The following is a 13,316-nucleotide window of genomic DNA, read 5'->3' on the forward strand; positions in this document are numbered from 1 at the left end:
TCCCAACCAAGTGTCCCATCCTTCTGTCTTTTTTCCCAATGCATTGTTGGATTTAAGGGCTAAACCAAGATGGTAGAGATGGCCCATTTATTTTAACTGAGACTTGTAAATAGTTAAATGTCTGTTGTGTCCATGCACCACATAGCTAAAGCACACAGAAGAAAGGTCTTGGCTCAGGACTAGATCACATATCTAGTCACAGAAAGTTTCAGATTCAGCTGCCAGCATGTCTAGATAAAACTGTGACCCCTCCCCCCGCACTTCTGAATCTCTGGAGAGACGTTGTCAATCAGTTCAGCTCCCAGCTTAGTTTTATTTAATATGCTTATTTTTAGTTGAATTTTTAACTGTTGTTGATTGTAATGTCATGTAAACCACCCAGATCCTATGGGAATAGAGTGGTATATAAAAATCAAAGCCAATCAATCAGTCAGGTTAGGGATATACGACAAATCCGCTGGGATACTTACTTAATTCTAATGGATTTCTCCCATTAGCACCCCTGTAAGTAGGTGCAGATCAGACACATTTTGTGTCCAGGCTTATGATGTGTTCCACGGTGCAGGAATAAAACATCTGATGTGTATAATTTATTGGAAAGTGTGCCTGGAGAAATTGTACTCTAGGGAGGATGTACATTGCAAAAATGCATGTAAACAAGTTTTATTAAATGGGAGAGTGTGTACAGTTAGAAACGTGTGCACAAAGATATAGGAATAAGACCGCCCCCCCTCCACCAAAAACCCTGTTCTGTCAAAACAGATCTGCACACAGAGAGAACAGACTAGAAGGTGGGAAATCCATGGAAATGCACCTGATTGGACTAGGTGGCCAACAGTTTGTCTTTGTTCCTCTACAGGAAGGGCAACAGAGGCTGTTTTGCATGTTGACAATTCGAGGCTGAATGTCCATGAAGGACTTGGAATGACTTCCTACCACAAAGCCACTTTCCAACAGTATAGACTTGGGCCATGCCAGAAATGTCGTCCATGTTTTTTACCATTCCCGTGCAACTGAGAGAAAAGAACCTACTTTCAGAGGGAAATTCAAAGGAGAAGAAATTTCAAAGACTGCCCATTGTTTGCTTGTTTATTAAATTTGTTTGAAGGCCTCCTTTTAGTATCATGAGTCCAGGCAGCCATTACAATAAAGTAGTTTCGTCCTTGTGCTTGCTTTGCTTCTCAGGCAGCCAAGGGGGGCCCATGAGTGCCCTAACTCGCATCAAACAATAATCTCTGAGAAGCCTGTGACTTGCATGGCTTCCCACATGTCAATGAAAGCTCAACGGAAGACTCCATATGGGAATTTCCCCCACAAGGCTTTTTATTTCAAGTAATGTGGATGGCCTTGGCAGGTTGTACAGTAATGGGAAGAAAATAGAAACACAAACATACACACAACACTCTTGGCCAGCTTGCAGGGATTCAGGAAGCTCAAAAACACCACCCAAATGCATGCCAAATGCATGAAAAAGGACCCGGTGTTAGACAGAATTATGGAAGCCTCACCACCCCTGCCTCTGTTCCCGCTTGCAGTTGCAATACAAAGTACCCAAACCCTTTTGGAAGATGACACCTCTGCCGCAGGTGATGTCTGCCTCTGGGAAATGGTTGCAGAATTACTCCTCCCCTGGGAGAAATTTGGTGGGGTGACCATACTTTGCTGCCACTGCCTTTGCTTTGCCCACAAGGAGGCTGCGGTATTTTCTGTGGCAGTTTGTGCACCGTTGCAAGATAAAGAACACTCAGCTAGGGAGACCAAGAGACTCAGTAGAAGACCTTCTTGCTATTTCCTTAGCACTGGACAGCTTAATAACTTTCATGTGTACTTACGTCAATGTGGAGGGAGCAGGCACCCTGGGCACCCTGGGGTGCTTTGGTTGGAGACAGCACTCTGATCTCAGGAAGGGGAAATGGAGCTGCCCCATCCCAGCTCACAGCTGGCCCAGGAAGAACTCAGAGAGAGGACATTTCACCGGGACACCAGAGAGTTCAGGGCACAAACCATCCTGCTGCCCCCCGGTCTCCTTCCTCCCAACCCTGCCACTTGAGACACTCCAGCCACATGGGTGGAAAAGTCCACCCAGTGGGAAAACACAGGATAAGGAGACAGGGAGGTCTAGGTTGCCTCCAGGGCTCCCATCCTACACCAGATGACTCAAGGCCTCTAAGTTTGGGGATTACACCCTTCCTTGTGTTCTACCCTGTCATCCTGTGGAATTAACAGAGCTCGAAGAGTCAGCTACGACCACATAAAGATGGGTGCCCTGGAAGTACCAAGCCAAGTCCAAAGAACTGCTTGTTGCCATTACTCACTTGAATAGACCCTCCCATTTGAACAAATAGTCCTGAGTAACACACCCTCAAGAGCCAAAGTTGAGTGGCAAAAAGGAAGAAGAGTAGGACAGGAGACTCCTCTGGCCTGCCCTCCTCCTTCACTGTCCCTTACGGTCATCTGCCTCTTGTTGGCTGGCTACCACTTCGGTCTGTACAGAAATGCTGGACTGGGGCCACTCTCATCAGGGCAAAGAAACAATCAAGACTGGGCCACAATTCCTGGGCATTTTTAGTCTGCAAGGATGGCAGACTAAAATTTATCAGTTCCTCTACATTTATGCTCTTTTCTTTCCAACTGATTCTGCAGTAATGAATGGGGGAAACCGGCATACATTTATACATTTTATTACTTTAGATTTGATCTGGTTTAATTTTATATTTTTTTTCTTTTTGGTTTCAGTTAGACAGCATTTATAATATTTCAGTACAAGGCCATGCATGCTTTGAATAGGGGCTTACTCCCAGGTAAGCATCCATAGGATTGTAGCATTAAGCTCTGGTTTAAACTCCTCAGTTATGTGCTTTGCTCAACTCCCTCACCGAAATTAATGGTACTTATTTAGCTGGAATGTGCTCAAGATATTTGTCTTGCATATCTCTGCCCATGCCATTAAACTTAAAAAGCTGCTTTTTAAAACTGCTATAAATATTTAAAAGGTGGGAAGCCCACAGTCCAGTTAGTTGGAGCAGCACCACAAAAGAGTATTAAGTACAATACTTTACAAATTAAAAACCTTTCTCCTGCCACACTCTGGAGAAATATGCAGCACCTGGGAATCAAGTCAAGCTAATCTGCATTATTTCAGCAGCAAAGGACTTGAGACACTTTCTGTATTGGTGAGAAGGGAAGCATTTAAATGAGCATTACTGATATATCTCCTGTCCCAGCACAACTGCCAGGATGGTAGTTTACAGTTGCCTTGTTTACTGTATTCCCTCGATCTGTATTGTCTAGAAGTACTTTTTCTACTCTATCTGTCCAGCCACTAGCTCAGAGTCTGCTTAGGCATGACGGTCCTCCGTATTAAAAGCAGCTTCTTCTTTAAGCCAAGATCTGTTGCGAATTCTGAAGCTTCCCAAAGAGAAAGAAAATGCCAGGACTGGGATAGTAGACCTAGCCAGTAGATCATTTTGGCACCATCTTCTCTGTATATTTGCGTACCTTATATTTCCTTTTTTGCCCGGTTTTCCTAGATAGAAAAAAATAGAAGGTTAGAGAATCAGTGGTTAAGGAAAAGGCAGTCAGGGGCTCTTAATTCCTTCTAAGGTTCCCTGTCCGACTTAGATGAAGTCTCCCAAGTTTTCACCAACTTGGTTACAAGAATGGTTACTTTTCTCATAAGCTCAGTCAGTTTATAACCCAACAAGCAAGTCACAGACCAAGAGCTATTTCAGCAGGATAAGGAGATCTAGAAAACCTCCTGTTATTCCCCTGTATCTGGAGAAAGAAAGAAAGAAAGAAAGAAAGAAAGAAAGAAAGAAAGAAAGAAAGAAAGAAAGAAAGAGTATTACTATTTGCATTTCTCTGCAGGCAGTTATTGGGTGGATTGGAAATGTACTCACTGGAGTGTTGGACAAGGCCTGGTTCTACTCCCCACTCCACCATGAGGCTCCCTGAATGACACAGTCTTCCTGATTTACTTTGCAGGTTATTGTGAGCATAAAATGGAGATTACATGAGCTGCTTTGGGTTCCTTGCAGGAAGAAAGGTGGAATATACAGTAACTATAACACACAAAAGCAATTGCAAGCAATCCACAAGGAGAGCTGCCAGGTAGCACTCAGGTGGCTTGGAAACTCCATTGAACATGTTGCATTAAACATTGGGCTGGCCTGGTCTAAAGCCATCCATGAGCCACATTTTTCTTCCAGGAGATTGCTCAGCAAAGCTCTGGCCCATACTTCATAAGCCTCTTTGATCCTGTGAATACTGGAAGCTTGAGATTGTTGCCAACATCTACTTCAAACACAACTCCACTGGGATCCCATCTCTTTTTCTTGCAGAACCCAGTTCTCACTACGTCATATCCTTGAAAGCGTTCAACAACGCCGGTGAGGGGGTCCCTCTGTATGAGAGTGCCACCACCAGATCGCTGACAGGTGAGTTGGCCTGGTTGAGAGGGCTCTTCCCTGCCATAGCCATGCATGCACATGAGGAGCATGGGATGGGTGCCTAAGGTGAGTGGGCGCATTTCCGTGGGATGAGCTTCATGCACTGGCTTGGGCGTGATGAATTTTGAAGGTTTTAGATCTCCGAAGAGGATACCCAGATTGGCCTGCAAATGCATGTGCATCACTTGCAGGTGGAAAGAAGAAAGTGATTCCACCAGAAAGGGTTCCTTTGGAGGTGATGTTGACCTTGATGCTATATCTCTGAGGGCAGATAGTCAGCATCCTCTGTGGATGTTGTGCATTGGATCGTGATGCTGCATGTGTAAGCCAGTCCTGTGGAAAATGTTTGGGTGTCAAACATCTTCCACAGGAAGAACAGGAATGCTGAAGCTGATTCTTGTTTCACATGCGCAGCAAAAGAAAAAGCAGCAGCATTATTCCCATCTTGCGCTGGTGTTGCATGAATGAAGGATGGGGCTGGAGGGACGGAGCCTTGTGCAGACTCCTCCTGTCGGCTCCTAGTGCTGAGTGCGTGTCTCACCAAAGCTGCAGCATGCTGCTCCGTCAATGATCCCTAAATGCCAGCATGGAATAGGCATCTGCCGGAAAAGGGTCCGTGCATGTCAGGAGGTTCCTCTTTATAGATGCTGCAGAATTAGCATGAGATCCAACCACATTGAACATGTTCTAGCAGCAACCTAATACATCTCCCTTCTGTTACAATGTGAAAAGGTGATGCATCCTCCATGGATACTCTGTGGTGCAACCAGCCCTGAGAAACTTAACTCAGTGCTAAAATAAGTCAACCATGCCATTGTCAGGATGCAAATAGAAGGGCCAATGACACAGCAACATGAAATAATTATTCTGCTCCAAAATGTAGTGTGCTTTCACAAGTGGCTATAAACTCCATGGGGCTTCAAGACAATGCCCTCCACTCTGATAGTGCTTACTTTTCAAAATGCCAGATCTGGGCATCATTTGAAAATCCAAAAGCCCCATTAGATGGATTTTATGCTGTCGCCCACGTAATTAAAAAGAGGTTCATTATTCTCCTTAACATTGTAACTTTTGTTAAGAAGGGATTAATTAACTCTCATCCAAAGTGCTGAAACGGGTCAGGCAGTGACATCTCACACTGGATTGCATGTTTCTGCTAATTTTAAAGATCGTAAGCTTTTGCTCAGCAGTGGATGACAGCCAGTACCATCCACACACTCTCCCGTGCAACACCTTCCTTCCATGTAGTGTGCTCATAGGTGTGTTAAGGATACTGAGTGTGCATTAGAGCATTAGAAGGTAATGCATAATAGAAGGAGCAGTTCAGGAAGACTTGCGCCATGTTCAGTCCCTTGGACCTCCAGTGTAGCAATATCTTGGAGGTAACACGGTTGGGAAACACCTGTAGCTAAGATGTTGTCAACTGTAGGTGTTACCGGGTTACAGGGCTGAGTGGCAGCTTTATATATTTATCAAGAAGTTCATTATTTCAGAGGGCTATGCATAAGAATGCTATGCTTTCAGCATGGAGCTTGGGAAGGGTTTCCTACACAGAAGGTGACCTACTTTGCTGCATTAAGGCGATTTGCAGCTCCTCTGATTTGCAGTGTCCAGGCGAGACCATGCAAGAAACGTGTGGTATCAAGAAAGAATTTCAGAGAGCTACACCGTGGCTAGGTATGGTAGAAATCCTCAGGAAATTTTCTACCCACCATGTATTGCCACCAGGTGGTCTTTAGAAAACCACTCTTTCTTAGCCCCCAACCTGCTTGCAAAACGGGGATAAAATTGGTACACCTTAACGGGTTATTGTAAGGAATATTAAGACAATGCACAAGAAAGGCTTTAAACTGTCAAACCTGCTGCATACATTCTAAATCATATATTATCTTTTCCACTGGAGCGACATGTATAATTTGATGGAGGGTATTTTTTCTTCTTCTTCCTTATGCATAACCCACCTTGTTCAGAACTTTCTTGAAAGGAGGAAAGTTCAGTCCATGAGAGCAACACAGAAAAGAGCAAGTGACAGAACAGGAAGGGCTGTGCATGAGGAAGGACTGGAGCAAATTACGGCATGTTAGCTCCAGATGGCAAATCTTTCTCCGATCATATACTTTTGTGAAGTATTCCCATTTTAAAAACTTGGAAAACCATAAGGAAAAAAATCCCCATTGTCCCCAACCCTTCTAACTCTTCCAAAAGCAAAATTATCTCTCCTCTAATATCTTTAGGAAGCATATGTGTGTATTTCATTGTAAAGGTACTTTCTCCCCCTACACTCCTCTGACAAGTCCAAGATCAGTTCTTCCAGTTTTGTGCATGTTTTGAAAATCTTCTGAGCATATGTTTATCTCAAAATATATAACACCACCTCTTCCTTTTCCCCACCGTCACTTTTAAGAAAATGTGAATGTTGTGCTTATGCTATCACAACAGTTGTATGCCTATTAAATTAAAAATTGAAATGTAAAATGCAACTTCCCATAACTGAAAATTTTCTCCATGTTACAAAGAGATTTTCTTTCAAGTCTGGCTTCCTCCTTCAAGAACTAGCCTAAGGAATATAAAGTACCACAGGACTCCTCTGGAACTTACTGTTCAGTTCTAAGAGCTTCTTTCCACAGGGAGCTTCCTATGTAATCTTTTATGCATCTAGAAAGAACCTCTGAAGAGAATCAATGGTGTGCGATCATTCCTGAGTGAGAATTAGCTTTGCCAAGCAAGAAAACCATCTTAGTTGACCTTCCTGAGCCAATTTCCCTCTCCAGGGGGTGGCAATTTTGCAATGCGTGCAAATCCAAATGCAAATAATTTTACGGATGTGGGTTCTCCTATCGACAAGGAAGCAGCAAAATGGATGTCAGCTTGGTCATATCACAGAATCCTGGAATCGTAGCCTGGAATGGATTTTCCAACCTTCTCGCACTGCTTTCCTGTATGGGAGTTCCTGTAAAGCTGTAATGGACGGGCATAGAAAGGAACAGAGGAGAACTTGGGCGCTGTTTCAGATTGCACAGCCGTGTCCAATTTGCAATCCCAAATGTTCACAAATTCCTGAATTTATGATTGCATTTGGAAAAAATGTATTTTTAAAAAAGAAATGCACACTTTCATGCTTCAGTACATAGGAGAATTATGCATTATCGAAAAATAATGTGGAGCAATGTGTCATTTTCCCTTTGAATGATCCCAACACCCCCTGCAAAAAAAAAAAAAAAAAAAAAAAACCAGTCCAAAGCTTAAAATGGGACTGAGTAAAAATGAGCTTTGAAGTGAGACTGAAAAAATGCTTGTTCCCCCATTCATTGGTGTTGGTTAATTTCTCCCATGTGGGCAGAATTTAAGTCACAAAACTAGATCAACATCAGCTGTCATTTCTGTGACACTGGGAATAGGAACAAAACTCAATTTCCATGGTGCACAGCATGTTTCTTCCCACCATAATCTCAAATGGGTGGATTTTCACTTTATTCCTTGGTGCCTTGTTCAAGTACTGAGAAGCAATGGTGTGAGCACTCAGGAATATATTCCCATTCAGACATGGATCTCAGTGGGTGATCTTCAGCCAATCTCTCTCTCTCTCTTGGTAATATCCTATTACTTCACAGCATTATTATAAGGATACATTCTTGCAGTGTAACTATCATAGCTGGGGACTTCTGGGTAAAACATAGGGCTGGCATGTATCTTTTTAAGGAATTGACAAATGTTGATGTGTGCATGCAATTGGGTTTTTCCCCCCAGGATTCAAGGGGCCCTTTCTCAAGGGCACATTGGTAGCAGGTCCCTGAACTTACAAAGAGTCAAGACATACAAACTGAGAAAGTTCCACAGAGTTTTCTTAGATGTACCCTGCCGGTCTTTTCAGAAGACATGTGGAAGTACCTTGGTCCTCCCTGAAATTCTGGTACAAACCACAGAGAACCCAGCAGAAGCAAAACGTGTCGCTTGATCGATCTTAGTCACGTCAGGCTCAGATGACCTCCGTGGCTTGGAGTACCTTCTGTCAGCTTTGGTTGGTGGACCAGTCATGCCCCTGCCTGGACAGGGAGAACCTGGCTTCAGTAATCTATGCAACGGTGAAATTAGATTATGCAGTGCACTGTACATGGGGTTGCCCTTGAAGATGGTTCAGGAGCTGCAGCTCATGAAGAATGCTGCAACCAGATGAATGACCAAGACCCTTAGGTCCAAACACATAATAAGACTGGCTGTGGTCCACTTGCATTGGCTGTTTGTATATGTCCAATCCTAATTCAAGGTGCTGGTTTTAACCTGTAACACCTTACATGGCCTGAGACCTGTTGGAGCTTGTCTCTCAGTCGCGGTCTTCTCAGACATTACTCTCAACTCTAGGGCCTTCTTCTGAGTGCCAATTCCAAGAGAAGCACAGAGTGTGGCAACCAAGGGGGGTGACTTTGTGCTCCCTCCCCCATCTATGGAACAACCTCCACACTGCAGCCTAGCTGACCCCAATTTGTCATCTTTTCAGGGCCAGGTTAAGACACCCCTCTTTTCCAAGGCTCTTAAAGACTTGCTCAGCTACCCTGGGGCTTGAGGGGGGTTACCCATCTCAAGTGTTTTTGCAAAGTCGTTTTTTTCTGCCATTGACTGTTTTAGCAGTTCTAAACTTTTAAAATATTTTTTCTGATTTTATGATATTTATATTTAGCCATCCAAGGTACTTTAGCTGTGGGACAGTAAATAAAACTTCTCTCATGGCACCCGGATGTCCCAGCGAGGTCACTGCCCTGTGCCCCCTGGGACATCCCCTGCAAATCAAGACCATGCATGTCTTATCTCAGTGGGACCCTATGGGCCACTGGCCAGTGGCCAGTCCCCAGCCATGCCAGCCATAAGCTCTGCAAAATGTAGGCTGTCAAAACAACACGGGAAGCTTATCTAAGCAAATGTAGATGTGAAACAAGCGCAGCTTCTTGTATGGGAGAATGCAATTACTCTACAACAGACGTTTCTATGTCAACCTGTCCAAATGGAAATATTTGTGGGAAGGAACTGGTCCAGGTATTTAGGGTCTTATTTTCAGATGCTGGCAGATTACATGATTGAAATGCCTCTGGTTTTGAGATGTTCGAAAAGCTGGATAATCCTGACTGAAAATAACCATTAATAGACCAGCTTCCTATTTTTCAATATGTCATATATTACAGGCATTCAAATTTCTAAATATCCCAAGGGGAGGAAGAAGTAAAAGAAAGATGCAATGTGTTCCTTATCCTTAATGTATGGCACTCTTTTTCTTTCACCAAGAGTCATGTAAATTGACAATACTGCATCAATATTTTTTTTTTCTATTACTCTGTTTGGGAGGGCAAAAGCCCTTCTAGATGTTCAGTTTTACCATGGAAATTGAAAACGCTAACAACAAATGAGTAAAATTTTCTATTATGGGGCAATGGAGGCATAAATTAGTGTGTTGCATAATCTCTCCTTGAATTTAAGCATGAATGAAAATTCAATGCCTTCTGCTCTGCACTGAAGCTTCAGAAGGAAAATCTCAGCAATGAGAAAATGCAATGATGTGTCCCTTCCACGAAAATTCATAGCTCAGAATAAATCTGAGACAGCTTTTTCCCTCTCCTGAATGTTTCAATTTTATCCAAAGTTCTGGTGAACTGCAGAATACTGGGTTGAAAATTTACAAAAGCCAATTGAGTGGAAAGGAGTGAGTGAGAGAGGATGTTCTAATTTTCAAGCAGGAAATTTCACTAATATTGCCGCATGGAAATGTAACCCACAAAAACCATATAATGGGGAAGAGAAGTCTTCTCTCCCTGGAGACATCTTCTATAGGTGTGGAAACAGAGTTCACACATGTGGCCACCTTGAGTTCCACAATGGGAGAACCGTGGGATAGACGAGATTTTAACAAGCTGGATGGCATGGCAAAGTGAGTAGGCTATTTTGGTTGCACCTGCATTGGGCCAATGCATAGTGTAACACATGCCAACATTAAACAAAAATATACCCCAAAACCTCACAGAGTAATTGGGCCCAGTAATTCTAAAGTGCGATTGAAAATGAGTGTTTAGATGTGCCAAAATGCAGAGCAGGTTCCCAATGTGATGCTTTGCAGTTAGGAGTAATTGTAGCTTTGCTTACCTGTGGTCATAGTATTAATAGAATTTAATCACAGGTCCTAATTATTGCATCCTGAAATGTACGATGGGAAAGGCTTGGCTTTAAAACAAGCCAAGAACGCAATTTCCCTAAAAAAGGCTAGCTTAAGAGTTAGATTTGGAATTGAAAATAAGCCTCCTCCCATAAGATATCTTGTTGAAAGCTAGAGTCTGCCAAAGTCTGTTTCCAGAATATCTGGTACCATGACCTAGATTGTAAAACTGATGAGTGCAAAGGCTTGGCTGATGCACAGAAAAAGCTGTGTGGTGTATCCCTCAAGAAACAGATATGCCAGCTCTTAAAACAAAGAGCCATCTTAGCTGCAAATCATTTAAACTTCACCAGATCAATGAAATATCCACCATCCCAATTAAGTCTGCTTCAAATACTCCCTGTTGATAATATTAATTCCATAATTTGTGCATTCAGTAGAGGGAAGTGAACCACTATGAAATATTCTCCTCACCAAACCTTTCTCATTGACTCACTTTTCTTGGAGATTCACACTGTTTCAATGCAGCTTGGCGTGCTTTCTCCAAGGCACCACATCCCATCTGCCACTGCTTCTCAGCTCCCATGCTCCTAGTTGGCTTTTTGCCCTCACTGTCCACAGCACTTCATCTGCCTTCATCTGATCTGCCTGACTGACCATTTGATATGTTGTGCCAAGCCCCTGGATTCTGTTTGGAGGCACCCATTTCTCAGTTGTAATGTTACGATGCCATCAGCACAATCTTTTGAATTAATTCAGCCAATTGAGTTAAACTTCAATGAGTGCAAATGAGGTTAAAGGTGGCGAAGGGAACAAAGGGGAGAATTTCAGGAACAAGAAAACAATGGAATAGTTTTAGATGCTGAACGCAGCTGTCAAGAAATGCACTTTTCAATGCTCACAGTATCAAGCACAAAAGAAAACAAGGGGCTTGGCTCTTGTTCTGCATGTTGGAGAAAGAGAGGGAAAATCAGGTGACTCCCCTACATTCTGGAACGTGCCGCGCTTGCAAAGCAAGGCTTCCAGGAACACATCCTCTTCTATATATTGTACAGATTGTCAAGTAATGTATCATTCATGGGCTTTCTTGTAAAGGTATGTAAATCATTCTGAAGGCAAACCAAGTCGTGTAACTTTCCTGCAAGAAGAGAAAGGCGAATGGCATATCTCGGATTTGTTTGTCCAAGCATTTCATGCTGGTTAGTTTTGAACGCTGTGATGCGGTAATAGTTGTCCCTGGATTTCTGCATTAATGGCTCTTTTTCTCTGTTCTTCTCATATTCTCCTCCCATCATCCTTATTGCCATACATTTAACCCATTGTGATGTGTATCTCACTGGTGACCGTTGTTTCTTTCTTTGACTATGCATTTCCTTTTAATTTGTGGAATGCTCACGTTTGCTACTTTTGTGACCCAGATCCCATCGACCCATTAGAAGTTGATTTTTATCCTTTGCTTGATGATTTCCCCACCTCAGTCCCAGATATCTCCACCCCCATGCTCCCACCAGTAGGTGTCCAGGCAGTTGCCTTAACCCACGATGCCGTGAGGGTCAGCTGGGCAGACAACTCTGTCCCCAAGAACCAGAAGGCGACAGAGGTTCGGTTTTACACAGTCCGATGGAGAACGAGCTATTCTACAAGTGCGAAATACAAGGTGAGGACTTCGGAGTGATTAACAGTAGACTGGCTTGGAGATGGGCACATGAATCCATTTCACCTTATCTCATTCTCTCATTTTTGCAGTTCAGTAGTTCATCTTGAATTTTGAGACTTTATCAAGTCTTCATTTGGTCTATCCAGAAAATGGAGATTGTTATTTATTTATGTTTGGAAGATTGCATGAAAATTAATAATCAGTGGGCACATTATTCCCACTACCTGTATTTTTGGCTTAACATGATCAAGGGTCTCTTCTCTTCTCTTCTCTTCTCTTCTCTTCTCTCTTTTCTTTTCTTTTCTTTTCTTTTCTTTTCTTTTCTTTTCTTTTCTTGAAGCAAGTCTTCTAAAATAATGCATTTTAAGTGTTATTATTTTGCCTAATATATACATTTTTGGCTGAGCATTGAGTCGTAAAATCTGGGGAAAGACATATTTTAAATGATAACTGAATTTCAGATTGTATAGTGAATCAAAAGTGTGAAATCAGGTACGTTTGCACTAAATGAAAAATGGAATGATTTCCCTCCACTATGAGGAGCATAAGTCTTCTTATTTGATGGTTCTCGCTCAGCCATGAACCTCTGTGGTTGACTTGTGGAATTTGAGGCCCTTGCTCTCAGCCTTATCTGCCTCACAGGGTTGTTAGAGAGTGAAATCAAGAGCAGGAGGAGCACTCTGCCTGCTGCCCTGGGTTCCTTGCAGGACAAAAGGAAATCAGAATAATGGTGGAAGAGGGTTGGGGTAGGGCTACTCCACAACAGTTTAGGAGGTGGTACGGGAGGCTGCCAAAAAAAGAAAGGGTGATGCCCTTAATTGCTTCTTCCCAAGGTTTGTTAGTGGTGGCCTCAAAGACCTTTCTGCAAAAGGTCACACATGCAGAAGAAAAGGGAACCTCTGAATGCGTAATATATCCGGTTCTAGTTAATAGAGTTTTGGCAAAGATTGTTCTACGTTTGTTGTCTGTTTGATAAACTGCTATACTGGGAGAGCATGAAAGAAATGCAGTCTTTTAGCACTGGATGTTCCTGTGCCTAACTGAGCATGGATATGTTACATAGAAACAGAGAAAC

At 42.9% G+C, this 13,316-nt stretch overlaps 1 protein-coding gene across 1 annotated transcript in view; it reads left to right on the forward strand.

Annotated features, from left to right (window-relative positions):
• DCC (DCC netrin 1 receptor) overlaps positions 1-13,316 on the forward strand; it is a 647,852-nt gene that overhangs the window by 511,262 nt on the left and 123,274 nt on the right. The window contains exons 16-17 of the mRNA XM_044431047.1: positions 4,341-4,436; positions 12,003-12,241. Coding sequence (XP_044286982.1) covers positions 4,341-4,436; positions 12,003-12,241 — 335 coding nt within the window. The remainder of the gene's footprint in view (positions 1-4,340; positions 4,437-12,002; positions 12,242-13,316) is intronic.

Source organism: Varanus komodoensis, unplaced genomic scaffold (assembly GCF_004798865.1).
Source record: "Varanus komodoensis strain SLA01 unplaced genomic scaffold, ASM479886v1 scaffold22, whole genome shotgun sequence".
Taxonomy (NCBI): Eukaryota; Metazoa; Chordata; class Lepidosauria; order Squamata; family Varanidae; genus Varanus; species Varanus komodoensis.